General features: G+C 35.4%; 1 protein-coding gene across 1 annotated transcript in view; it reads right to left on the bottom strand.

Annotated features, from left to right (window-relative positions):
- LOC129745906 (fringe glycosyltransferase-like) overlaps positions 1-27,889 on the bottom strand; it is a 157,915-nt gene that overhangs the window by 1,903 nt on the left and 128,123 nt on the right. The window contains exon 3 of the mRNA XM_055739285.1: positions 25,566-25,614. Coding sequence (XP_055595260.1) covers positions 25,566-25,614 — 49 coding nt within the window. The remainder of the gene's footprint in view (positions 1-25,565; positions 25,615-27,889) is intronic.

The raw sequence follows: 27,889 nt of genomic DNA, 5'->3' as shown, positions 1-27,889 counted from the left end.
TTAAGACAATTTAGACAATGTTGACAATTTTGACAATCTGACAATTTTGACAATTTTGACAATTTTGACAATTTTGACAATTTTGACAATTTTGACAATTTTGACAATTTTGACAATTTTGACAATTTCGACAATTTTTGACAGTTTTAACTTTTAATTATTCGAATTTTGGTGTTTTATTGAACATTTTATAGTCGAAGTGCATTTTACTGAAATTTACTTAAAATAGGCCAACTTATTTTAGAAATGGTCATCATTTTTGACCCGAATTTTTTTTAAATTTCTGATACCAACAATTTCGGTTTGCTAGATACGAGTTTCGGTAATTTCAGCACATTGTTTATCTGAGGTTTTTTCTTCCCTACGTTGGCAACAAAGAAGATGTTTTCTACAAAAAGGAATTTGAATTTTGATTATATTACTAGCTTCAATTTTATTCGTAGTTCTTCTGAATTCATTTGTGAATTTTATGGTTTTTTTTCTACATGACGTACTTTTACCGTATGTAGGCAACACACGAAATTATAATCCATTTCTAAAATTTGTCGTTTATTGGTTATTTCCTAATCAGTTTCACCCCACGTACTTTTTATCACTGAACGCAACAACTGAACTATAATCTTTCATTTAAATTGCGGTTTATGAAGTTTTGACCAGGGTTGCTAACATTTTTTTTCAAAAATCATGGAACTGGTGAAATAAAAATCAGGCAAAATCAGGCTACGTTAAAGTAACGGAAATTTCGCTCAAAGGATTACCTTTTTTTTGGTCATCGCTCCACATTTTCACTCAAATATGTGTTGTGAGCCAACTTGGTCGAATAATTCTACAGAATCAAAGCAATCGAAAGATTACCTTTGATTCCCTTTTTTTTTTTAAATAAGAATTAAATAGAATCTTTCAATTGCTTTGATTCAGCCACATTTTCACTTTTTCACTTCAGCAATGGTCCTAATCAAGGTGTGTATATATTCAGGAGGTGTTACCGAATATCGAATTTCCGATTCAGCCCTTTTTTCTATGTAGTCGGAAAACCTAGTGTATCAAAAAACCTTGGTCCTAATCCAGTTCCTTTTTACCCATTTTTCATCATATTCGCAAAAATCAAAAATTCAAAAATCTGGGAAATTCAATGGCTTATCAGGTTGTCAGGCATCAGGCGAAAAATCAGGCAAATCCTGAAAAATCAGGCACATTGGCATCTCTGGCCATGATGCAAAAGAACGCCAAATAAACAGTTAGGCGTGGTGGTGTTACGACGTTATGCATCGTCGCGGAAAGTGCTTTGGCAAAAGTTGAAAGTTCAAGGGAAAAGGAAAGGAAACTGTCTGAAGAAGTGAACTTGAGCGATCCCAGCATGGTAAGACGCTGCAAATTGGTATCAGGTGTGTATAAAAAGCCTCACTTTTCCATATGTGAACAGCTAATATTATTTTTGTCATTACAGAGGCAGCCAAATTAGTTGAAAGCAATGGATGATTTTTCGCACTCCTCGAACGGGCCAGATGGATTGAAAATGGTCGCTCCCAAAAATCAACATTTCCAGGTTTCCTTGGAAGGTAATTCCCGCGGATAGGATGAACAGGATTTTTGTCTGAAGCTTTTCTACAATCAACTCCTAATGAATTACTGAAGATTTGAGCTAATCAAAACAGTTTTTGGAATCACAGTTATCGATTGACGTTAGCGATAAGGACGTTAGCGCCAAATGAGAAATGCAAAATGGAAGATGCCATGTCAGGATTATTCACAACATTTTCGAAATTTCAAATTTCGCATTATTTGAAATTGTGATATAATATTTCAACGCGGCTGATGTGTCTGGTTAAAAATGATTTTTCGTGTGTTACCTAGATTTTTTAATTTGCCAGACATGTTTTGAGTTTAAAATTTGAATGTGCTGTTTCTTAATTATTTGTCAGGAACTTTCTATGAAAGCAAAAAAAACCACAATTTTTACAAATTTGTACTGATCAAGCAGCAGCAGCTCTAGCAAGCATTTATGAATAATATACAGTGTATTGAATTTCATTTTTCATTCAATTGGACGCACAATAGTGAAAAACCACATGTCACATAAAATGAAATTTTCTTATTTCCCTGATGCATAAAATTATGAAAACACGTTCGCTTGATGTCATAAATTTTTTAAAATTCTACTAGTTGTCAGAAGCATAATTTTGGAGGATTAAAATTTTCGACTACATAAATTTTAGTTAAATTTTACCTCATACATTTGGATTTTGGAAAGGATAATCCAAATCTGGGGAATGTCTTAAAAAGCTTGATAATTCTAAGAAAAATTATTTCCCTTTATTTTGTCATTTTAAAAGATTTTCTTTTCCGACGAAATTATACATATTCTGCATTTGACGGAACGGAGTTTTATCCACTCTCGAAATTTTCTCGTTTGTTTTCGTGAATATATTGTGATTGTTATCTGTTTAGAAGCTTCTTTTTCGAAATCTGTGTAAGGATAGCAGTGACGATTGTATTAAAAAAATCAGCAGAAGAAAAGAAGCACTCAAATCCCGAAAAATCATCCATAAGCACTTGCTGGATTATCAAACAACAGTGACTGGAAGGTGCAGGGATTATCATCATTAGTGCAACAGTACCATCAAATAGAAATCAACCCACGCTGCCTCCTTCCCAATAAACTTTGGTGAGATTGTTTCATTTTATTTTGATTATATTTAAACATATTTTGTCAATCCTATTTGCCATGTAGGATTTCCCACTAAAACATCCCTTCCATTCCTTTCTGAAACAGCTTTATGGGTCGTATGAGTTCTCTGCACCTAAAGAGTTATTTTTGCTGTTTCAGATAATCCCTTCTATGATTACACTGACTTGTCACGGTGTGCATCATGGTACCACACTGATCTTCAAGAGCAGCACTTGGAATGAATATTGAATCCAGATACTCATTTTGGCATCTTGCGTTGCTCTTGATTATCAGTTGTACCTCGTGTATCAGCCAATGCAAGATGTGTGTAGTCACCCTATGCTATGCTATGCCCTATGCTTGACGGAACGGAGTTTTATCCGATCAGACGAAATCCACGTGGCGGTCGGCCATTGTTGAGATTGGAAATTTGGACCATCGCTGACACTCAAAGAAATCGTTGATTAAGATTTAGGAAACAAGTTTGTAACTTCTCTTTTTTCCTCTTTTCCCGCCCTATCATTTTCACTTTATTATATTTTTTTCCTTTTTTATAGGAATTTAAAATTTATTATATTTTGAATTTCAGTGTTTTGCTCATATTTTAAATACAAAAGACACTAGTGTCTCCGTTGATAAACATGAACGAAGGCGGGGCTAATCGCCTCAACCGAAGACTATGAGAATTCCACCTACGAGAATGAAGAGCATTTGGAGGACACAGATGATGTGGTCCTTCAAATGCAAACCCTTCTCAGGTGGGTGATAATTTTTCAGCGTCCTCAGATAAGAGTGTGTTGAAAACGCAGGTTTCAGTGGTGGAATAGAGTTATCTTTATTCATGTTTCGTCTATGAGGTCATTAGATAAGAACTATATTAATTAGCGATAGCTAATTGTCACTTCCACATTTTATATTCCCTAACCGGGAAAATACTCATTTCTCAATTAATACTTTGATATTCTTACCCAGAATATCTGGCAACACTGTTGTGTTACCACGAACCCAATTTGTGTTGTCTCGCTTAACCGTGTGATGATGTAAACATTTATACCGCGTTTATCATCATCACCTGTCATCAGCAATCATTGATCTATTGTTCTCGATTGCGAATTGAACAACAAGCAAGAGGAACCAAAACAAACTGTTTTGGTTTCGCTCGTGGCAGCAGAAGTTTGCTGCTGTGCCGCTGTGCTACTGCTGTAGGAATCCGTAAGTTTCAACAGAGTGGAATAACCCGGCTTCGAAACTGCATAGAAGGCTGATCTCTCGCTGGACCTTGGGTGGTTTTCATCCGACCCAAAGTGAATGGTAAGTAACTAAATGTGGTACAGATAACAAAACATCTGACAAAGTGGCCCTATGTATCTACTATTTATTACAAAAGTACGTCCGAACAAGCTGCGCGGTGTTGTGGCTTACCGGAAAGCCGCAAATTAAATTGTAGCCAGCAATTTCATTAACCTTGAGTACCGTGTCTACATACCGTATCGAGACGTGGAGATCGAGGTCGTTATCACGAAGAAGAATCTCAGTCTCAGTCTCAAATGGCGTTGGTAAATTCAAAAGCCTTGATACGACTTCGGTTGAAATCTTGGATTTTCGCCAACTCAGAACTACCACCGTTGTTTATGGAGTTTAAAAGTATACTCCTTCAGCCTTATTTCGTGTTACCTTATCAGGTACTGCCCTCCCTCACTATGTCTTGAATTTTGAGGCTTCCGGTGCGACTCTTTGTGCCTCGTCCAATAGAATGCAAAAATTGCATTAAATTGGGGCATACAGCTTCCCATTATTGCAGCAAGCAACTTTCCTCCAACTGTGGGGAGATTCAAGGAGAAGGAGCGTGCTCAGCGATATAGCAGAAATGCGTCTATTGCGGGGGCTCACCTCATGATATCTCCTTGTGAGAGGCATTTAAGAGCCGCTGGGATAGACAAGGGCGCTCTTTGAAGGAACAGTCAAAACGTTCCTATGCCGCCATTTTAAAAAGCGCGGCGCCTCCGACTCAACCGCAATACAGTAACATCTTTTCAGTGCTGTCAGTTGAGAAGTTGACAGCGAAGACACTATTACCACTGATCAGGATAGACCAGTTATTTTCGTTGGAAACTCTCGGAAACGGGCAAAACCTGCTCCAGAGACCCCCAAAGTTAAAGAAAAGTACCCTCAGTTAGCTCTACAATAAATGATAGACAAAACCCATCAAGTTCAGGAAATGCCGCAACGGGCCCTCCTGGATTCCCCATGAAATTTGTACATCAGAGTTAACCAGAAGCGGCGGGAACTTCAAAGTCTTTAATATCCAATGCAGTTTTGGAAGAACCAACGTCCCAAGCGGGAATTTTCAAACTAACTGACATAAAAAACAGAATATTATCGTTTTTCAACGTATCTGAATCCATAAGAGACATTGTTTTCGCGATGCTCCCCTAGGCAAAGATATTTTTGAAGCAATAGGCGATGGAAGCGCTGTCGAATTTGGGTGATGGTTTTGCATTAGTGCAAGTGGGATGCAGCTATAATTTCACCCAACTTTTGACAGTTCTAAAGGCGTTTTTCTTAAGGAGAGAAAGAATAACTTTTCGCTTCCATCGCCCATTGATGCAAACCTGGCCTCTTTTTTCAGTTTTTATATCTCTCGATGTATGTTGGTTATCTAGCATGAGTGCACGCATTCAAGGCATTTTCTACCTAAGTATGTGCCTACATGCATTTTTAGATTTTTAAATTCGTTTGTGTTGAATCATTTAAAGGCCATTTCAATCAAATCTGTAGAAAAATCGGTCGGCAATTGTTCAAGTTACAGCCAGAAAACTGTTCTTTTTTGCCGATTCGGTAGAACAAATCAAGGCTTATTCTCATAAGAACTTGAGCGTCGATGAGCGCTCCTTTAAAGTTGACCGATTGTGCTCAAAATTGACATCAGGCCGAGGGACAATTCGTGCCTCTAAGTTTGAAATCAGAAACATAAACTTTTTTTAACCCCCCAATGTACATAGACATTAATGTACGTTGTGGTGGCAGACAGATGTGTTATGTCGAATTTCTCAAACTGACCATATGCATAAATTTTGTAGATTGACCCAACATACTGACTTGTGCAACATTTCAGCTCAATCGGACTTGATTCAGGGGTGCCTCAAAGTTTTGGTTTTTTGAGCCTCAAAAATCACCAAAGGGAATCTTAAAAATCGATGTTTCAATTTTGATCTCAAATGACTTAAATATGCACAAGATGGCGAAATCTGGTGTTAACTTGACAAATCTTTTCTTTTGTCAAAAATCGACTTTAGGATTTCGAAACTCACGTAAGAGTGGGACTAATGGAAATCCGGAAAATTGAATTTTTATTTTTGATGCCAAATCATTTAAAAATGCTTAAAACTTTTGTGCTTAGTTTTGTGTTATCTCGAAAAAAAAAATTGAACAAAAAGCGACATTCTTGGACTTTCCAAAAATCGATTTTCTGAAAACAAAAGGTCCGATTTTTGGGCAAAGATTTTTTTTTCGAAATTACGCCAGATCTCGACGTTTCATGCAATTTTTTGAGTCATTTGGCATCAAAATTAAAATTTCGATTTTTTCCGAGTTCCTTTAGCCCCCAAAGACAGAAACTTTAAGCGCTTTGAGGCACCCCTAAATCATATCCGGATGAATACTACGTACACTATAGTATCCCTAAACTTGTCTCCTGAGTCTGTTTGTCTGTGTCTTTCGAATGAAGTTTCCATTTTCTTTTTTTTGATTAGGTCACACCGGCTTTTGACCGCAAAGTGGTAAATTTTGGCGATCTGCTGCAAGGAAAAAATCCCATACGACAACTCCCGAAGATCGTCACCGTTGCCAATTAACAGGCTCATCTGCCGGACGAAAAAAAATTGCCCAATTCGATTTTGCGAAGAGAAAAAAGCCGACCGATTGGCCAGTCGTCTATCTCATCTGATTATCATAAAACAAACGTCCCCGAGCAGCGACTTCTTTCCGTGAAAGCTTGAAACAAAGAGATCAATGTTAGAGCTAGTTAGGTGTTTTATGGATTCTCGAATTAATTTGCGGTTCCTCCAGTTGATAAGCCAAAAATGTCGGGCTCTTCAGCGTTTCCGAGGGGTTTCAAATTGGTCATTTAACTGTCAACACCGAACCCGAGGTTTTCCTAGGAACGATCGTCGTCTGGTCAGGATGATAAATGTCGCCCCAGCCCGAACTGAATCACTGCCTAAAGAGGCTAAAGTGGCTAAAATAATTGGCAATCGATTTGGATGGTTTCCTCCTTTCGATGTTTTCGGCTTTGAGTTAATCGTCACCTCATTAATTGACCGTTGAACTCGCACGATCATCTATTATGGGTGGGCGCCATTTTGACTCTTGAAAGAAATAACATATGACAGCTGAAAAAATAAAAACGAACAAATTTTATGTCCTAACCTCATTTAAGTTTTTACGACTTTTCAAATAATAAACAGTAAAAAATCGTAAGGATCGACCCCCTCAATTTTCGTTCAGCGTTTAGCGACACAACTGATCTCAATTCAGAAGAAAAAAAAAAACCCTTCACAGAAAAAGGGAGCAGAAAAAAATGGTCAGTCTTTCCAAACGTAAACCTGATTGGGTTTAATGAAATTCCCCGTTTTTTTTCTTCTTGTTTGATCCGCAACTCTGAAAACCGTCATCTGTGAAACAACTGGACCGAACCGAGTGGTCCGATTCGTTTCGATTGTAATATGAACATAAAATTTTGCCTTCCTTCGGGAAGGGTATGTGCCGGTGTCCAAAAGACTAGAAGCGACGAACGGCGACGCTTTTTTTAACCAGTCTTTCGAACTTCATTTTACTCTTTTAAGGCACCCGAAGCCATAACTCCAGCGAATGATTTATGGCTTAGCGAATTAATGTATTTTAATGCTGTCACTTTCCCGTCCTCTCGGTTCACAGATGGAGAACACACTTGACAGCTAAATGTTCTATGTTTGTAAACAAACATGGAGGGAAGGATTCATGGGTCACTTTTTCATTTTCTTACCATGTATTGACCCTCGCAGTTGTTGTTGTTCCTCGATTATGACTCCTAGATAACGTCAGATTTCACACACCATAATGGAGTCTGCTATAAAAATTTATGACGTTTATTAGCGATCGTGTCTCTATCAAGTCGCTAGTAGGCTCCAATAATGGGTATCTAATGATGCCCGGCAGCGACTAGAGTTCATTCGGCAATTCAGCAATCAACCTTTGAAAAAAATTCAACCTTTGTTTATACGTTTTGCTGTAAATTTGCGCCATTTCACAGCTTTTATAGCACCGTTAATTAACCCGGCAATCACCACAGAAAAAAGATCACCAAAAGAAGAAAAAACACCGAATTTCGAACCGCTTCGAAAAATTTTCGGGTATCATGTCGCAATGTTTTTGTTTCCGTCGGAGCCCTTTCATATGGCGACCGTGACCCTTTCGCCGGACGGATTCTACAATCTAGGGATGCATGCCGCCGCCGTTTCCTGCTACTATGTTGGGTATTTTGATTAGCTCAATTTTTGGGAGTTTACCCGGTCCTTCTGCCCGGATGATGACGATGCGGAACGGCGGGTTATTTTTTCTCCTTTTCTTACCGGGGAAAAAATATGTCGTTTCTCGCCAGTCAGTCAGCGATTGGGAAGATGTTAACGAATTGAAACGATAATCAGGATTTCAATGTTTCGATAAACTTTATTCTGGAACTTTTGTTTCAGGAAAATTTTCCGTCCAAGTTGGCGAAAATTTTGCGTGTTTTCAGCCGAATTTCGTCCTTTTGAAAAAACATAGGAAAAGCAGTTTTCAATTTTGACAATTTTGACAATTTTGACAATTTTGATAATTTTGACAATTTTGACAATTTTGACAATTTTGACAATTTGACAATTTGACAATTTTGACAATTTTGACAATTTTGACAATTTTGACAATTTTGACAATTTTGACAATTTTGACAATTTTGACAATTTTGACAATTTTGATAATTTTGACAATTTTGACAATTTTGATAATTTGCACAATTTTCACAATTTTGACAATTTTGACAATTTTGACAATTTTGACACTTTCGACAATTTTGACAATTTTGACAATTTTGACAATTTTGACAATTTTGACAATTTTGACAATTTGCACAATTTTCACAATTTTCACAATTTTGACAATTTTGACAATTTTGACAATTTTGACAATTTTGACAATTTTGACAATTTTGACAATTTTGACAATTTTGACAATTTTGACAATTTTGACAATTTTGACAATTTTGACAATTTTGACAATTTTGACAATTTTGACAATTTTGACAATTTTGACAATTTTGACAATTTTGACAATTTTGACAATTTTGACAATTTTGACAATTTTGACCATTTTGACAATTTTGACAATTTTGACAATTTTGACAATTTTGACAATTTTGACAATTTTGACAATTTTGACAATTTTGACAATTTTGACAATTTTGACAATTTTGACAATTTTGACAATTTTGACAATTTTGACAATTTTGACAATTTTGACAATTTTGACAATTTTGACAATTTTGACAATTTTGACAATTTTGACAATTTTGACAATTTTGACAATTTTGACAATTTTGACAATTTTGACAATTTTGACAATTTTGACAATTTTGACAATTTTGACAATTTTGACAATTTTGACAATTTTGACAATTTTGACAATTTTGACAATTTTGACAATTTTGACAATTTTGACAATTTTGACAATTTTGACAATTTTGACAATTTTGACAATTTTGACAATTTTGACAATTTTGACAATTTTGACAATTTTGACAATTTTTGACAGTTTTGACAATTTTGACAATTTTGACAATTTTGACAATTTTGACAATTTTGACAATTTTGACAATTTTGACAATTTTGACAATTTTGACAATTTTGACAATTTTGACAATTTTGACAATTTTCACATTTTTGACAATTTTGACAATTTAGAGAATTTAGACAATTTTGACAGTTTTGACAATTTTGACAATTTTGACAATTTTGACAATTTTGACAATTTTGACAGTTTTGACAATTTTGACAATTTTGACAATTTTGACAATTTTGACAATTTTGACAATTTTGACAATTTTGACAATTTTGACAATTTTGACAATTTTGACAATTTTGACAATTTTGACAATTTTGACAATTTTGACAATTTTGACAATTTTGACAATTTTGACAATTTTGACAATTTTGACAATTTTGACAATTTTGACAATTTTGACAATTTTGACAATTTTGACAATTTTGACAATTTTGACAATTTTGACAATTTTGACAATTTTTGACAGTTTTGACAATTTTGACAATTTTGACAATTTTGACAATTTTGACAATTTTGACAATTTTGACAATTTTGACAATTTTGACAATTTTGACAATTTTGACAATTTCGACAGCTTTTGTATCCATTTTTAGAATAAATGAGTCTCCATTCGATTTCTCGTTTTGCCATAAAAATCGTCCACATGTCTTGATCATTCTTGACTTAAAAATTGCGTTTCAAATTAAGACAAAAAATTTATTCAGAGTTTTCTGAACCAAGTTAAAACATCGCAAATGAAGTAAACAACATATTTTATAAGCGTGTTTCTCAATCGTTCAAGCCCAAAGATTGGCACGTTTATTTTTCTTTTTTCAGACGGGATGCAATAAAACTGTCTCCCCCCACAATAATAAAATCGACTATGGCGAAGTGTCATTCATTAACTCGCAATATATCCGCGAGCGCGATGTGTCGTGTTTTACTTTTATGACGATCGATCCATCGATCGACTGAATTGGACGATCTCGCTCGAGAACGAATTCCGATGAAGAAGTTTTGCAAAACCGCGCTAGATTTAGGATTCGCGTTTGAAGCAAGGAGCAGGCAGGGATGGCAATCAAATTTCGAGAAAAAATATGGTACATCGCATTTATACGAACACAATTCGGGCAAGGAGTTTCGACGAGGAGGCCAATAGCCTCTCGTGTTTTTCGAATGTTTTAAAGCCGCCCCGTGTTATCCTGTGTTTAGTTGGGTCGGCCTGAGTTGAGTTGGGTGCTGTCGACCGGAGTAATTTATTCGCCATTCAATCGAGCGAAAAATGGAGATTTGATTAGGTTCTTGGGGTTGGGGTGTCTCATTCGGGCGCTGTGTTGTCGAGAGCTAATTTACACCTGTGAATAATCAGTTGGGTGTTTTTCGAGCTTTTGGAATCTGATTTTGTTCGTTTAGAATGAAATTGGTTTTGGGGAATGGTACAATTTTTTTTTCGTTATTGGAATTGACTGTTACGACTTTTTTTTCGGCATCGCTATTTTTAGTCCAATCTGTGAATGGAAAACACTGTTCAACTGAAATATAAAGAAAAAAAATGGAACCGGTGTTATCGATCAAGTTTTCCCAATCTAGTCTGCTTCCATTTGAGAGAGAAAAAAATCATCTCAATATGCTGAACGATGATATATATCTTAATGCTAATTTACATTAGCATATCAACTAATCTGTCGCTGATTGGTTTGGCTTGTCTTTTTTTCGCTCTTTTAGCGAAACGCATTCAAATAGCTTCGATTAGATTAAATAGCGCTTAATTCGTCACGGATAATCGGCTGATAATTTTGCATAAGCAATTCCGAGCAAACGCAAGCGAATCGTTTTAGATTCTTTTTTTTCGCCTTCTTAAAAGCAAACGATCAAACGGTTGCTGAAAAATGCTGCTTCATTAGTAACTTTTCGAAACGAGCTCACATAAACTACCTCATTATAAAATTGTTCAAATTGCTGACAGTGGTAGATACAATGTAAATTCCCCCCTTTTCCTTCCTTTTCTCAATTGAATGAATCCCTAAGAATCTTTCAGAATTTCGCGCCAGCCAGCCAGTCACACGGTCATCAATCATCGAACTCGCGCGCCCCAAACTCTTCTTAGAGAGCGCAAAAATAACCCCGCAAAATTCGAACAATAATCAAATTCTGCCGTTGACATTTTTACGATCCTAATCCCGAAGATGTGCCGTGTCTTTTATCTCTGTGCGTTCCTCGGTTTTTTTTTCGCTTTTCCACCAAAAACATTCGAATAGAGCGAAGTATGGGGGCGCACCTCGATCTCTAAACCGCAAAAAATGTAAATAAATAACCGAAATTGACGACCGCGAAAATCAGATGGGAAAGGAAAAAAAATCGTTCCGCATCCGAAAAACAGGTTCACAAATATTTTAACCCACCACACCGTTTGCTGTCGGGAGACCATCCGCAGGAAGGATTTCCAATCCAAATTCGAAACGTTGTTGGGAGAAAAATAACCAACGAAAAAAAAAAACATCCATATGAGAAGATCTCTCGGAAGGGCCACCTGAAAAATGGCGAACAAAACAAGAGAGAGAGGGAAAAAAAACTCCCGAAAAAACCGTCCACCATTTGAGGAATTTCTCATCATTAGGAGATATTTCGATCAGAATTCGCTAACAAGCTGAAATTTATTTAGATTGGCCCAGAAGATCCTATCCGAACTCAATCTTTTTTTTTTCTCAGGTGGGTCATTTTTTGAAAGGAAAAACAACCGCTTCAGGAAAGGGTGAATGTCTAATTAAATTTGTGAACTTCTGTTTCGACCTTGGTGACAGTTTTCAGATCTAAATCTTGGAGCGATCTCCTCAATATAATTTTGTTCGGATAAGAATCACCTTTGGGCCTTAAATGCTTCATTTTGATCCAAAACTCATCAACGATATTTTGCAGAATTTTTTAGTAACGTTTACAGTGTTGTCAATTGAATGAATCGTTTTTTAATGCAAAGTACATGCCCACATTCAACACCTAATAACTTTTTCGTCTAATAAGACCTTTCCACCTATCAATTTTCATTTCTGTCTTAATTGCTCTCTAACTAGAATTTCAATTTGCCGAAATGCCATAAACTTAGATAAGAGTCTAATAAGATACGAAGTTACGGTCTCGGACAAAGCTGTTCAGCACAAAATTTTCCTTAGAGAATGTATAAATTAGGACAAAAACCATTATCAGGCTTGGATCAACACAGAAAAACAAAAAATGATTTTTCAGAACAAAATATACAAAATTAAAAGTTCAAACTTACTCATGTAAACGTTACTTAAAAAATCTGCAACAAATCATGGATGAGTTTTGGACCAAAACGAAGCTTTTAAGAGCCAAGAGTTTGAGAAATTCGAAAATGACCCAAAATCGACTCAGTCTAATGTCCAGTTTCCTTCAGGCCCTATTATTTAAGGATTTCAAATAAGATTATTTGAAACGAACTACAAATAAGCGTACAAGCGTACTAGTCGATTCCATGCAAGATTGCCAATGTGCCTGATTTTTAAGGATTTGCCTGATTTTTGGAGGAACATCCTGATAACCTGGAAAGCCTTCGTTTTTCCTTGATTTTTGGAAATAATCCTGATTTTACCTGATTTCTTTTTTGATCAGAAATAGTATGCTTCAATTTAAGAATAATGTACGTCAATTCAAACACAAAAACAAAAATTTGGAACTCAAATCTAAAATTTAGTAGTAAGATATATGCTTCTGGCCACTTCAGAATGAGCAAATAATCTCATTCTGAAGTGGCCTCTAGTTGTACTTTTCCGCTTCTAAAGTGAAAAAGGTGATAAAAAGTAGACTCGATTGCATGTATCGAATACTAGGAGTGTTTACGAAAGAAAGTTGACACCATTTTTTATGGTCAAAGCTGAGTTTTCGAAAAAAAAATAAAACTCTGTTCGGAGCATCGAAAAAAGATGTGTATTTCAAAAGATTTTTGAAAATTCAGAGCTTAACGCCTCGTCCTTAGAGAGTTCGTGGATATTAAAAAAAAATAGATTTTGTAAAATTTTGCACAAATTTGATTGTGACCTTCAATGTCATTTATGACTAAATTGACTCCCCAACCATGTTTCTCAAGGCGTATAACGATCATAGGCCATTGCCTTTTGATATGTTGCAGTTTGAGACATTTTGATGAATTTGGGTTTTGCTCGATAAAATTTACTTTTTCTTGGTTCAGCCGAAAAACGGTATAAGTACACTAAGGTTTTTTTACGCGGTACGAATTCACTCGTTAACGTATAGGACTTGGGATACTTTCGCTCAAAAAACGTGTTGATTCGCGAGAGCCGTGTAGAAGAATATTCATGGCAAATATTCATGGCAAAAAAAAACGCGTAAAAAGAAGCCGTGTTAGAAGAACTGAGCAAAATCAAACCGCGTAAAAAAAGACCTTAGTGTAGTAAAGTGATTAGACAACATATCAGGCAAATGCAATAAGAAATTCCTCAGTTAACTAAATTGAGCCAGAAATAATGGGCTATTTGAATTTTTAAAGCACGTCTCTTTATTGCGATCATTGTAAAAAACTTAGAGCGCTTCAAGCCGTAAATAAAATGTTTGTATCCCACTCACTGTATATTTTTATTTTCTTTATAATATGCACTATATTTATAGGTCATCAGGAATGTCCTTTAAAAAAAACATTAGAAATTTGCAAACCAGAATGCCAACTCGTGTAAAATTCGGTAAAAGTTTAATCGTTCGCCAGAAGCCACCACATTTTTTAAAATAAAAGAGCTCGTATAAACATGGTGATTTTTTAGACTTACCTATAAGACATTTGATCACAAATCGAATCAGCACCGTCACCTCTTGAGTCAATAGCGTTGAAATACAGAGAGTTCATGATTAGAGTAAAGACTGAATTTTGGATGTGGAATAATAATCATTTGTGCAGAATTGATACTCCACCTTTGCCAGCTTCAATCATACTTTTCTAACATTTTTTCACGTAATATAATAACTAACTAAAATTAATTAACCCGTGTCCGTTTTCTTTCGTGAACAGTCCTTATGTATGTTGCCTATGTACTACTCTATGTGAAATTATAAAATTTACTTGATCTATTAAGTGGTTTTGTTTCAAAAATTCGGTTCTGCTTTTTGAGCTTTTGAAAATGATTCTTAATTCCAAATCTTCATGTTTATTGGAATCTTAATCCTAATTTTAATTTTGGAGTTTGCAACTCAAACCGAAGACTAATATCTTTTACTAATATTTTTTTTACCAATTATTTGGGTCTCTATCGACCGATTTCTTTTGAATACACTTTTTCTTAAAACCTTTTTTATGACAAATATTTCATCCGAAGGCCACATTTTGAAGGAATTATGATAAAAAAAAAGTTATAAGCCTTCCAAAATGAACTTCTGAAAGGTTCTTAAATTCCTGCAATAGACTCTTCAAAAGCTAATTTTAATGCTAAATAACTTTTTTTTTCATACCTCTAATCTAATTGCTGTTTTCGGATGAAATATTGGTCATAATTCAAACTATAAGAATAGCTGTAATCAATGAAATTATTGTATTGGTAAAAACTTTTTTTTTTCATTTTCATGCTCCCCAACGAATTTTCAGGCTCCTGACGTGACCCCGTTGACTGATCTGGCCCAAATTTTGAATAAGACCTTGTGCTATTGACCAAGGACAGTTTCAATTTGCAACGTGTTAGATCTATAAGAAAATAATCGAATTTAATCGATAGGTAGATTTAACCTTTTGATATTTACAACCCTTAATTTATAATATCACCATTATCGATATCTAATTACGCTTTGGCGTAGTGGTTAGAGTTCAAGTCATCTAGGTTAAAGTTCATGAGATCGAATACCGGTCATGGCATGCATAGTGCACTTTCTGTGATCTGGTGGTTTTAGCATTTGTAAGATGCTAGCCCTGATTACTTAGAAAGATGTGCGCTTAGAGTTAAGGAAAGAAGATCTCTTCAAAGAAACATGAAGTTTCACTGAAATCCTATGTGTGTGTTCGTTTTTTTTTTATAAAAAAACCTTTTGGCAAGAACAGTTATCAGTTCGACTATTTCATGTTAGCCTGAATTATCCTGATTTCTATTAGCGAAGCTCCCTGAAATTCATAAAAATAGGCAACCCTGATTCCAAGTGATTTTTTCCCACTATCAGCCATTTCCCCGCTTGTCGAACGAACAGCTGATTTCTCTTGTTTACAAGTATTTTAGCAAATGTAGATATGAGGTTCAATAGATTCATAGCATTTGAAACTGATAAAAAATGTGAGATTTCTACTGAAAAGGAATATTTTATTTGAACAAAAAAGATTTCTATTTCGAAAAATCATCGAACAAATGTAATCTTCATAGTTAAAAATTAAAATCAACTGTGATGTTATGATTTTTCAAAACAAAAAAACATCAACAAAGTGGCCCAACGTCTGTCTCAGGAAATACCAGTGGACTGAAATAGCTGTCATATCGCTAACAAACGCACCGTACCAAATTTTTGGTACCAGAACGTCAGTGTGGTTCCCGAGAATTAACACTTCACCCTTTGGGATAAAAGAGGATAAAATAGGGTAACATTTTTATTGCCAAACGCATCTGTTGTTGTCATACTGCAGATTTTGGATCAATTTTAACAAGGATTATGCTGAAAACACTACATTTTGTGCCAAACCATAATTTATTAATGTTACCAAAGTTCGCTTTGATTGACATTCCCTTTTTTTCAAGGGAGTTCAACTGCCAGGGTCATTCTTCCCTAGACTTAATTGACATCAGAGATGCCAGGTCGTTTCGCCTAAAAACAGGACACCGCGAAAAAAAAATCAGGATTTTCCAGGACACCACAAAATTGGTGAATATAACAAGCAGTTCTGCTTAAATTGCATTACTTAAGAAGAAATATAGGTGCTGAAGACGCCTCAAATTATGCAACTGAAGCTATAATAACCTTGTCTGGACTGCAGTTAATATTGAAAAACACCATTTAAATATCATTTGAACCGAAGACTATCATTGTGGTTAAACCATTTTATTAAAGATTTGTTAGATTTTTCCATCATTTATCAATAAAGTAAGTTATAATTTAAATACTTTTAAAAAATCAGGACAAATCAGGACATTGTAATGGCCATTTTTCAGAAATCAGGACAATTCCAGCGATTTTGAAAAATCAGGACGGCCTCTCGAAAATCAGAACAAATCCTGAAAAATCAGGACACCTGACACCCATGATTGACATTTCCAAGCCGCAGATTTAAGGATCATTTGAAAAATGCTTCTGGTTGAAATTGTTGCAACGAAGACGGCCACATTGCCCATATACGCATTTCACTCGTTTAATTTTTCTTCTTCCTGCGGGTTTCTTGACTGAAAACTAAGTACGGAAATGTTTGCTTTCTTCAGCCCCTTGGAAAATACCTGAATCATTTCTCTTGTTTCTCTTTCTCCACCAGTGATGTCAACCTTCCAGATTTTGTCTGGATCTTCCAGATTTTTTGGAATTTCAGCAGACAATTTTTTAAGGTTTCCAGACTTTTAACATTTCTTGCAGACAATTCCGGACTGTTGAGTTTGGACATGATTTTTTTTACAAAACAGGCAAAATTCAAAATTCGCGTGGTGAAATCTGACAGGAAATGATGTTCACAAAGGTCTCAGGCATTGATAGTGTTTCGAATGAATGAATGATATCATCAAGTAATGAGCATCTGCACTTCTGCGATCTGATAAATTGAAAAATGTCACTTTTTCAGTTCGACTTCCAGACTTTCTAGACCTTTTTTTTCAAAATGTTCCTGCCTTTTCTGAAAAACAGTTGACATCTCTGAACACCACCCATCATCGACTCGGTATTAATCCGAGTACGCACATGGCCGATTGTTTTCGATTTGCCGCAACTTACGGTCATATGGAAAAGCAATCAGTGCTGCTTAAGGTTCCGAGCAGACCAGTTACACAGGAAGGTGTTGCTCTGTTGAAATCAAGGTGTGTAAATATAGGAGATGTTACCGTATACCAAATTCCCGATTCAGCCATTTTGGTCATTTCGGCTTTGCAACTGCGAAACTCTTGGAGTTTGTTTACCAACAAACACTACAGAAAAGCTGAGCAAATAATCTTATGTTTGTAAAAAAAACTCATTAAGCGCCCCGCTCACTCCTACTTACTGTGAAAGAACCTTGTATTTCTAAAAACCTTGGTGTTGAAATCAAATCTAATGTTGCAGTACTGCAGATTGTTTAAAAAGAGTTGATTTTTATTTTGACCTGTGAAGATTAGATTTGTTCAACGATATTCAAATTAAATATTCCTTTTCAGTAGAAATTTCCCATTTTTTGTCAGTTGCAAACGCGATGAATCTATAAAAAAAAATCATATCTAGAGCTTGTTTTGATTAGGTCGTATGAACCAATGTAAACAAAATTGAGTTATTGACTGCAAACGATTGATAAATATGTGTTTTATGTTATGTAGAAATTTGGTTTTATTCGAACAATAAATAACTTAAAAATATTGATTTTAATTTAAGACGTATAATGACTTAATTATTTTTGCGTGCGATTTGGTTTTAACGACGTTTTGCGCTGCACTGAATTGCCGTGCAACCAAAGGTAGCAAAAACACTTTTCGGCGAAGTGGTTTTTACGTCAATATGCATTTATGCATGAAAGTGCGTCGCCGAGTGTCCAAAAGTCGGAAAATTTGTAAGAAAATGGTTTGTGGGAGTGCTTAAAGTTAAACTTAATCGTTACTGTTACTAGGGAAGTCCAAAAAAACGTTTCTCTCATGGTTGGACAAATTTTTAGCCTCGTTATTTCTTTTATTACAGTGGCAGTGATTGTTACCGCAATAATCGGAATCAAAGAGAGTAGCCGTCTGTCCATGCAGTCGGATTCCTGTTGCACGCAGTCCCTCACAGCACCGATTCCAGGTTGCTGTAGCGATGAAGAGGATGTAGGCGAAGCAGATTTAGATTTAGGCAAGACCCGCTTCCCAATAGTTGCGCAATTCGCATATTCTGCAGAGAGCATATCACCCGCGGAGATCCTGAAAACACTCCAGGTGTTCAAAAGTAAGTCCTGTTATATTTTATTCTTTATATTGAGGTACTTTGAAAATTATCACATCAAAAGTTCCTTCTAATCTATGTCAATTCCTTCCAATCAAATTCTAATTCATGCCAGTAACGTGTGCATAGATCTCCATAAGAATATTAATCGTAGTACTTAGTAGTACTTGAAAATAGTTTGCAGTAATAAGTGTAGTTTTAGACAAATGATATCGAGTTTTAAGAGAAAATTCATCAACATGCAAAACGACGTTTCAACCAAACACGCAACGCAAAAGGTTGTATGTGCATGTTTACAGAAACAACCAAATCTATGCCTGTATTTAATACTCGAGCGTATTTCTCATCTTATTTTGCATCGCGTACGAAATTTTGAGACAATTCTGAGCGATATTTTTAATATAAAATTTAAATATGTTTAGCAAATCGTCAACAGCGATTTTCTTGAAACACGTCAAGTGGCTCATACGACCTAATCAAGACAAACTCTAGATATCTACCTAAATAAAACGTTATTGTGGCACATTTCGTTTGATTTCCATTTTGATTTTGGTGTCAAACACATTTAAATTTTGCGCGGTCATGGAACATGTTGTTATTCAGCGGACCATGATATGCCAAAAAAAATTGTAAACATTGAGAAATCAGCTGTTCGTTTGACAAGCTAGGAAATAGCTGATTGACTTTGATTTTCTATCAGTGTAAAAAACTCAAACTGAAATGAAAGGAATAGAAACGTCATCAAATGTATAAGCCCTGATCGGCTCAGTTATTCTCGTGCTTACGGTTAGCTTTGTCAATATGTCTTTCAGTCAGTAGAAAGCTCACTCATAAACCAGAACAAACTTGTTACACTCGAGTGCTACGGAAGTGTCTTACGCTTGGGCAATTCTGTCACCCATTGTATTGGATCAGTGAAGCTTCAGCATTCAATCAGTTTCATCGAAGGTTGCTGGTAATTTCAGTTGGCATTTGTTTTTGCCATTTTTGCCAATTATGAATTGAGATTCGAATATAAAACCGCTAGGGCTATGCAATTATTCAGAGGGGGAAGGTTAAGTTATTGGATGAATAAGGTTGCCAAAAAATTTTCAGTCCGGCCCAGATACGGGCCGGACAAATCCGGCAAATTTTATATAAAAACCAAAAAAATCCGAGCATTTGATTTCGAGATCGACGACAAAAAATCCGGGTAATATCCGGGCAAATTTTGTCAAAAGCCAGAAAATACTCAACAAAAATCAACACAAAAAAATTGAAATAAAATTTCATCAAAATTCATCGACAGATTTGAAATTGTATTTAAGGCTTCCAAAAACCTTATTGATTATTTTTATAAAAATAGCTCAAGAAAGTTTTTTTACAACACAATTTGTTAATTTTGTTTGATCTGCCAAATAAAGTGAATACATCCGGGCTAAATCGGGCATTTTTCAATGGAATCCGGACAACCGGGCCGGGCCGGACTGTTCCAAAATTTTGCATTAAATATTCGGATAAAACCGGGCAATTTGGCAATCTAGGTTTAAATTTAGCTGAAATTTTGTAAGATGTGAACTTTGATCTTTTCTGGGAAACATTTATAAAATACTTCCAATTGTGAAGACACTGTTTGATAAGATCGGAGCTTTTCGAAAACCAATAAACTACCGATTGACGACCTTCGATTAGGACACATTTTCCCACTTAAAAGTGCGCGTCATCGATTTCCAAGTTTCAACTGAGTACGTTCAACTTGACTCCAGGGCCACCTAACGAAAGATCGATAAAACATCTTATTTTAATTAGTCGCACCAGTCCAATTCCTAGAAACTTTGGACTAGCGACTCGAAAAACCAACAATGTTCCACTTATCGATCATCTATCTTCGTAGAGTCACATTTAACGATCCACTTGGTGGGGGCCCAAGAAGAACTTTGATGTTGCCCATCAATCAACCTTCGGTGTAGGTAGCCCCTAGTAAGTGACTTAACCCGGGGCGGATTTTTATGAATAAACATCATTGGAACTAGCTGCCGAAATACAACGAGAGGTCTGCAGGACAAATGGGTCCCAAACTCCCAAACAAGTATTTTTATTTGTTTTTAATAAAACGAAACAAACCGAACGACACCAGAGCCGAAATTCATCGAATGCCGTAGTTTTTTTCGTCTTGTTCTTGAAAACGATGACAGAGACTTGAGCCTCGTTATGTTTGAAGTGACGAACCTCTTTTTTCGGACACCCTCGTCTTTGTTTTTCGATTTGTTTTTCTCCCGTTCTTTCCGAACCGAGAAGAAGATGGAAGGTCATTATGTTCGATTTATTTTATTCCCCCACCGACGACTTCCAAACATTTTATGACAGCTCACTAAGCCTCACGAGCGCCTTAAGCTGGCTCGGAAAGTTTTAATCGTTTAATAGGTTTGTTCCTCCTGAGTCAGCCTTCAACATAGAACTGGCTAGCCAACGTTCTCTCATGGTGTGGTGATTGATATCAATAAAAGTCCATAAAAATGAGCGACGTTCAATGAGTTTTCGGGTAAAATACGCGCGTCTTCCCATTATTCCGTTTTTTTTGTTTTTTGGAGAGTTTTACGGTCACGCTGAAGATGTCTCTTCTTTGGGGTTCACCGGTTTTTAAGATGACTCTGCGCCTAGCGTCTAGCTTTCGGATTGATGGATTTTTATCCTTGTTCACCACCAGCTCAGCTTCATCATCATCGTATTTTGGGGTGTTGTTTTATCTTGGCGGTAGGCTGCCTTTCGAGAATAGATTTCTATTGAATAAGAATAAAATTTAATTGAATTTTTATGATCCTCTCCCAAGGCAAGGTGTGGGATAGTTTTCAGGATGGACCCAGGAAATTAAAAAAGAAAAAAACTCATGATGCGCCTCAAAAAAAGAAATGTTTTTCAATTGAAATTGAAACTATAATTAGAATTAGTTTTAAAATTATTTATCAGAATACAAATATTGTTTATTTATTCAAATAAGGAGTGTATTCGAAAAAATGCAACACTTTGTTTTGTGAATTACTTTTGAATGCATCTAATGAAATCTATTAAATGTTCAGTGAAGCTTCCTAGTAATGTAATGTACAAAATTTTATGATAATCTGTCAAGTGGTTTTCGGGATAGCGTTCAAAACTGAAGTTCATGAACAAAATTTTTTGGGAAAGATCGAGAAAAATCCAGAAAAATTCCAATGAGAGACCCAAAAACAGCTGGAAATCAACTATTCAGCCAAAGTTCACATAGTAAATCGTTTAAGAAGTCCTAGAGGACCCAATAGTGGGCTAAAATTGGAATCAAAGTGAAGACTTTTGATTCCATGAAGTGAGAGGAATGTGAGAGCTTTTTTCATGCCCAATCAGAAAATATAAATAGAGGAAAAAAGAAAAAAAAATCTCACTAGTTCGTCTAGCTGACTTAAAAATAGACCTGACTTCATTTCTACAAAGTAGAAAAGCTGCCCACTGGTAAAATAAACAAAATACGGTGGTCAAATCGTGCGCAAAATATTTGGACAGCTTGTGGGGAGATATTTTGAAAAACCTCGTAATTTACAGCAAAACAAATTCTTTAGCGGCCATCTTGTAGGTTGCCAACCAAAAACTTTTTGTTGACAAGTCTCGCTTGTATTTCCCGGAGATAAACAAGGAAAAAAATGAAAAATTTATGGTCTAGTACTTGAGGAGGCTAACAACTGCAAATAACTAGGTCTTTCATAATGATTGACACGATGAATGGCTAAAAGTGCAAAGAAAACTATCTCCAAATGCGACCGTTTCCTTTGCAAAGCACTTCAATAGGTCCCACAAAATTTACACTCTTCATCAATTTACATCCATGCATTCAAAAGTTGTTTTGTGAATAATGTTGCGTTTTTTTTCGAATACGTTCCTTACAAGTTTTTCAAATTCTTTTTGCCTTTCTTACAGAAAGGTATAGTTATCGGTCGATTTGGGAGATCACTAATTATGGGTTTTTTTTTTCCTTAAACCGTTTACAAATGCACTACCATTCAAAAAATAACTCCAAAATTGTCTTCGTTTTTTCACACACACTTATATTAATTTTTTTTATAATGAATCATATTTACATGAGTTAAAAGCATTTTACGTAGCATTAAGTTGCGTTGCCTTGTTTTCGCATATACCACTATAGATAACTGGTCAAATTCTGAATTCAGTTTTACTGCAAACTCTATGCAAAGCACGAAAAACATAGGGCAAAAAATTATGTGTTGTGAAGTCACTAAAATAAATCAAATATGATTTTTTTTAGAATAATCTGAAAATCAAAGACGCAAATTGACAGGTTATAAAAAATATCCCTACGTGTAATGTTTTAAACAGAATTTTAAAACTACAAATTATTTGACTACGCTAAATAATACACACTCTGACTTACTTTTTTTGGCAAAAGTTTAAACATCGCTTTTGAGGAGCGAAGCAGGCGTTGAATTGGAAGGACGGGAAAAATTTGTTCATCTCGTGTCATAACTATAAATTGTTATTTTCATTTTCGATATGAAATTAAATATAATGTGATATTGTTAGAAAAACAGTCTTGTAGTTGGATGTCCAAAACAGGGAACCTGTTATCTTCAATACGGTCAATACGATTTCCCGGAAGAATCTTCATGGAAAAATGGAAGCACGCAGCTAAGTTTTCTTTAATTTTCTATTAATTCCTAGAAGTTAATCATTCATAAGTTGCAATCAGATAATCGATACAAATATTATCAGATTACGATAAAAAATTAACGTTTTTGGGGTTTTGGGCAATTTTTACGTCCTTTGATCGGCTTACGTTCCATATGAAGCGATTTGCAATCTAATTACAGACCCCATTTGATTTTGGCAACATTCGTGCAAAACCGTTCATTTTTGGCAACATGACAAAAATGACAATTTTTGTCGATTTTTTTTAAATTTTTATTTCAAATAAATTTGAATTAATGTAAAACATAATATAAGCATAAAGTTTTTTAATTTGGCCTCTTTACATATTCAGTTTTAAACAGAAAAAGAAAGAATTTTTAAATTTTTTTCTGTCTAAAACTAATATAATTGAGCCAAATTAAAAAAATATGCCTATATTATGTTTAACATTAATTTTGATTTATTTAAAATTAAAATAAAAAAGAAAAATGTGTCAAAAAAACCGTCGGTTTTCGAAACATTTGATTTTGGCAACATAAAATTTACGGGCGTGTTGCCAAAAACGAACGGGGTCTGTATGTGATTTTGATGATGGTTTTTATTAAGTACTTTTCCAGATGATTTATAAATTAAACAATAATGTTCTTGTCAGTTTTTGAATGAAACATGCATTCAATCAACGTTTATGTGTGTTTTAGAAAGTAAAAAGTCGGCCAGAACATGAATTTTGCTAAAATTTCAATCTGATGAATAGTTAAATTCTACAGTATAGTAATAAGTTGAAAAACAGAAATTCAACAAAAGTTTGTCAATCAAAACAAATAAATGAAAAAAAAAAACAAATAATTTTGGCTTTGCAATATTTTTAATCTTAAGAATTTGGGTATCTACTCTAAAGAGATCAAAGCAATCCATGCTTTGACGAACAAGACTTAAAATTTTTGCGCTCAGCATTTTCGCAAATTTTATAAAATTTTCTCCAATAAAAGTTGTTTAAATAGGCGGAAATTTTGAATTGAGCACCCGTTTCTAACAATAACAACGCTCAAATTCATGAGAATAATTAGTTGTGAGATTCAAGTGAAAACCAAATGTGTTAAATGAATTTCATGTCGAAAGATTTGTTGTAATTTTACGCTCGCATAAAATGCTCACAGTTTTTCAAGATAATCGGAATGGAGCAGTATTTACAAACGAGTGAAATAGAAGAAAGCAATTTATGCGTGTTTTAATCGCCTTAGAAACAAGGTTGCCGAAAAAAAAATCTGTGTTTTTGGGAGAAAAAAATCTGACTTTCTGTGATTTTACCCAAAACTTCTGTGATGGTTTTCTGTGGCGCTATTTCATTCAATTTCATTGATAATTCATGCTGGATTGAGTCTTTTTTATAAATCAATTAACATTACCAATCTCATCATTTTTTTTCCTAATTCAAAGTAAGAAATCTAACTGTCTTAAATAATAATAATTTTGGGAATCCATTCAAAATTCAAAAATTCTATGAAATCTGTGAATATTTCAAAATTCTGTTTTTTGAGACACTGTGCTGAAAATTTGCTCAAAATTCTGTGAAATTACAGATGTTTTCTGTGTTTTAGGCAACCGTGCTAAGGAACGATTAGAATGAGTTATACTCTTTGATGTCCGGTAGCCTTCAAAGAGTAAACGTGTGTAAACGTGTGTAATTCTGGCGTTTTAGTTGTGTACATAATATTTTTTTTAAACAGTTCAACTGAAGCTCAATAACAACTATACAAAAATGATTCTGCATTCTGACTTTTAAAAACAATTAAAGCTTTGAAATTCAGAAAACAAAACTAAGATTAAAATTTTAAGATCAGTTATCAAAATCAGATCTGAGATTCCGAATTTGAATTAAAAATTCAGATTTAAACTTCAGATTAAAAATTCAGATATAGACTTTAGATTCAAAAATCAAGATTCGGAATTCAGATTTCAATTCAAATCCGAATTATGAAGTGGAAATCAGAACATTCAAACCAAACATGTTCAGAATTAATTTTTTTTATTCAAAGTTTGAAATTCGGTAGAAGATTGTTTTAGTTTTTTTGACCACATACATGACCGTTTTTATCCATCACTCAAAATGAACAATCCTACATTGTCTAGTGTTAATGAATCAGTTTTATAGATCGCTTCCGAGAAACCTTTTCCATTTTCTTCTTGTGTTCACCGGAATCGATCGGAAATCGAAACCGTGGGATCAATCGTTTCGAAACGGAAGACACTATAGGTACTATTCTTTCTCTCTCGCTAGCTTTCGAAACCATCTTTCAACGAAAGCCAACCGATTCGAATGTTGTTGGGTACTACTTACTCGTCAACTTTTGGTAATGCTGATCGTCGGTGTCGGTGAAAAACCACGTCTGAAACGGAGGAAATAAGAGAAGAAAACGTTGAAAAAGCCAATCGATAAGTTGAAATCCACTGGGAATGGGATGGCGACAACCATCGCAATAAAAAGTTAATCAGCTTAATCATTCTAATTAAAGACCCCCATAAGTGGAAACCGGGCACTAAAGCATGTGTGTCCGGCCCGGCCTCATGGGATGAATCGATCGATTCATCCCCCCTTTCTTTTCGTAACTTTTCCCCTTCTTGTGGGGCCGTTCGCGGGGAGATGACCACCACAATGAAAGATCGCAAAACTGTCAATCGCCGCTTTTGATGAGATCTCGATCTGTCATCTTGCGTTACGATTAGAAAGACGTCATTCGGCTACATCTAGAGAAGGTTTTTATAGATAACTGGAATTGGTTAACATGGGGCGGGTTGTTTTTTTGAGCTACAGTTCAAGACAGGAGAAAATTGCAGCGCCTGTAAGCCACACAGCCGGCTTTAGCCGGGATATCATCATTAAATTTCTGGTCGCGTATTGCTGATGCTTCACTGGTGCAGCCGTTTTATCTTCCCGAAGAGATCGAGTTGGAAGCTGCCAGCAGGCTTAAGTACCGAGAGGAAATCGAATAAAAAACCTTTCCACGTTTCCGTCCCAATAAGGCGCTGCTGCCTGGTGCTGACGCGCTTGGAAAAGGTAAAACTTGTACCCGATTTTTTTTCGCTTGCTGCTGCTGTTGTCCTCGAGCAGCTTCTAGCTTATTCCGAGCATGACCAGCCACCGCCATTGGTGAATGTCAAAACTTTGTATGGAGTTTTTTTTTACAGTAGAATTTAAAGGGAACAAGACATTTAATTTTTTAAATGTTTTGTTTTACCAACAGTGATAATATTGAGGAAATCGTTCAACTCAAGAACTAGAGCAAACACTGAACGGAAAACAAGTTCAATTTTCAATTTCGAAAATGGTAACATTGAAACATGTTCCTTTTTTCGTCCAAAATAAAAACAGTGGCCCATTTTCTCCCAAACAAAACCAAAGTCAACACAAAAACGGTCCGAGAGCCATATTTGTAGCAAGGCTGTATTTGGATTGATTGAAAATGCCATTCTTGAAATGATCGGTATTCTCAAAGATTGTCACAAGTCATAGCAAGAGAAGCAAAAAAAAACCTTCGAATTATTTGCATGGTTTGAGGAATTCCTCCTCCTTTTACGCATCGCTTCGGAAGATGGCGATTTACCTTAAATTTGTTTTGATTGATTACATAGCGGTAAAACTGTGATGTGTTAATTAGCAAAAACGGTTGTTCTGATTCGTTTTCAGTGTGGTATAAGAAAATTCTACAATTTCCCGTAAGTATATAAAGAGTAAGGTACGCAATTACGTGATTTTCTTCGAATAAGGAAGGCAAGGAGTTTAGGAAGCACTTTCGACCAGCATCTTATTGACGGTCTCATTTTCCCGCGGTTTTAACAGTTTAACAGTTCAGTGAATTTTCTAATCTCAATCGAGTTATGATTGGTATATTTATTTAATGTCGATATTCTCTTAAGGTTCACGGTTATGACGGTCAAAATTGGATTCTAACTTGCATTTGTGTAGATCTGAGAAGAAAATGCACGTTCGGCAATTGTGAAAAGTCAAGGATTTGAATCATGGATACAGCCAAATTTATTTTTAAAATTTCATAAGATTCTCGTCAGTGATAAAAAAGGGAAAACCTTCACCAATTTTTCAGAAGTTTTTGATTTTGAGTTTTGCGACCGGAGAAAACATGTTGAGATCGATAAAAAATGCAAGTTCCAGCGTCCGTTGAGAGAAGTTTTTTCGGTTGCCTGCTTAGGAAAACAAAACACAGAAGATCAGGAGTTGAAAAAGGGGGAATATGAGATGGGTTGCGAAGAAAGTATTTTCTGTCTAGGTAAATGTTATTTAAATAACATGATTTCCACAATGCGATGTCGAATATCAGAAAATAACTTGAGCGAACCGTGAATTGTAAGCTGTGTTTTTAAGATTTCTTAGTTGAATTCTGGCAAAGATACCATTCTGGTCAAGATCCGGAAGATTTTTGGATTTTGCCGCCGCCCGTGGCGTAGAGGACAGCCTTCAAGTCTTCTAAGCCAGGGGGTGTGAGATCGAATCCCGGTCACGGCATACATAGTACGCTTTCGGTGGATTGGTGGTTTTAGCATTTGTAAGATGCTAGCCATCATATCCTCGAAAGATGTACGCTTAGAGTTAAGAAAAAAGGAATCTCTTCGAGGAAACATCATGTTTCATTGAGATCCTGTATGTGT

The sequence above is a fragment of the Uranotaenia lowii genome, chromosome 2, assembly GCF_029784155.1.
Source record: "Uranotaenia lowii strain MFRU-FL chromosome 2, ASM2978415v1, whole genome shotgun sequence".
NCBI classification, from domain to species: domain Eukaryota; kingdom Metazoa; phylum Arthropoda; class Insecta; order Diptera; family Culicidae; genus Uranotaenia; species Uranotaenia lowii.
Note: the sequence above shows the minus strand (reverse complement) of the source record. Positions and strands in the feature narration are given on the sequence as shown.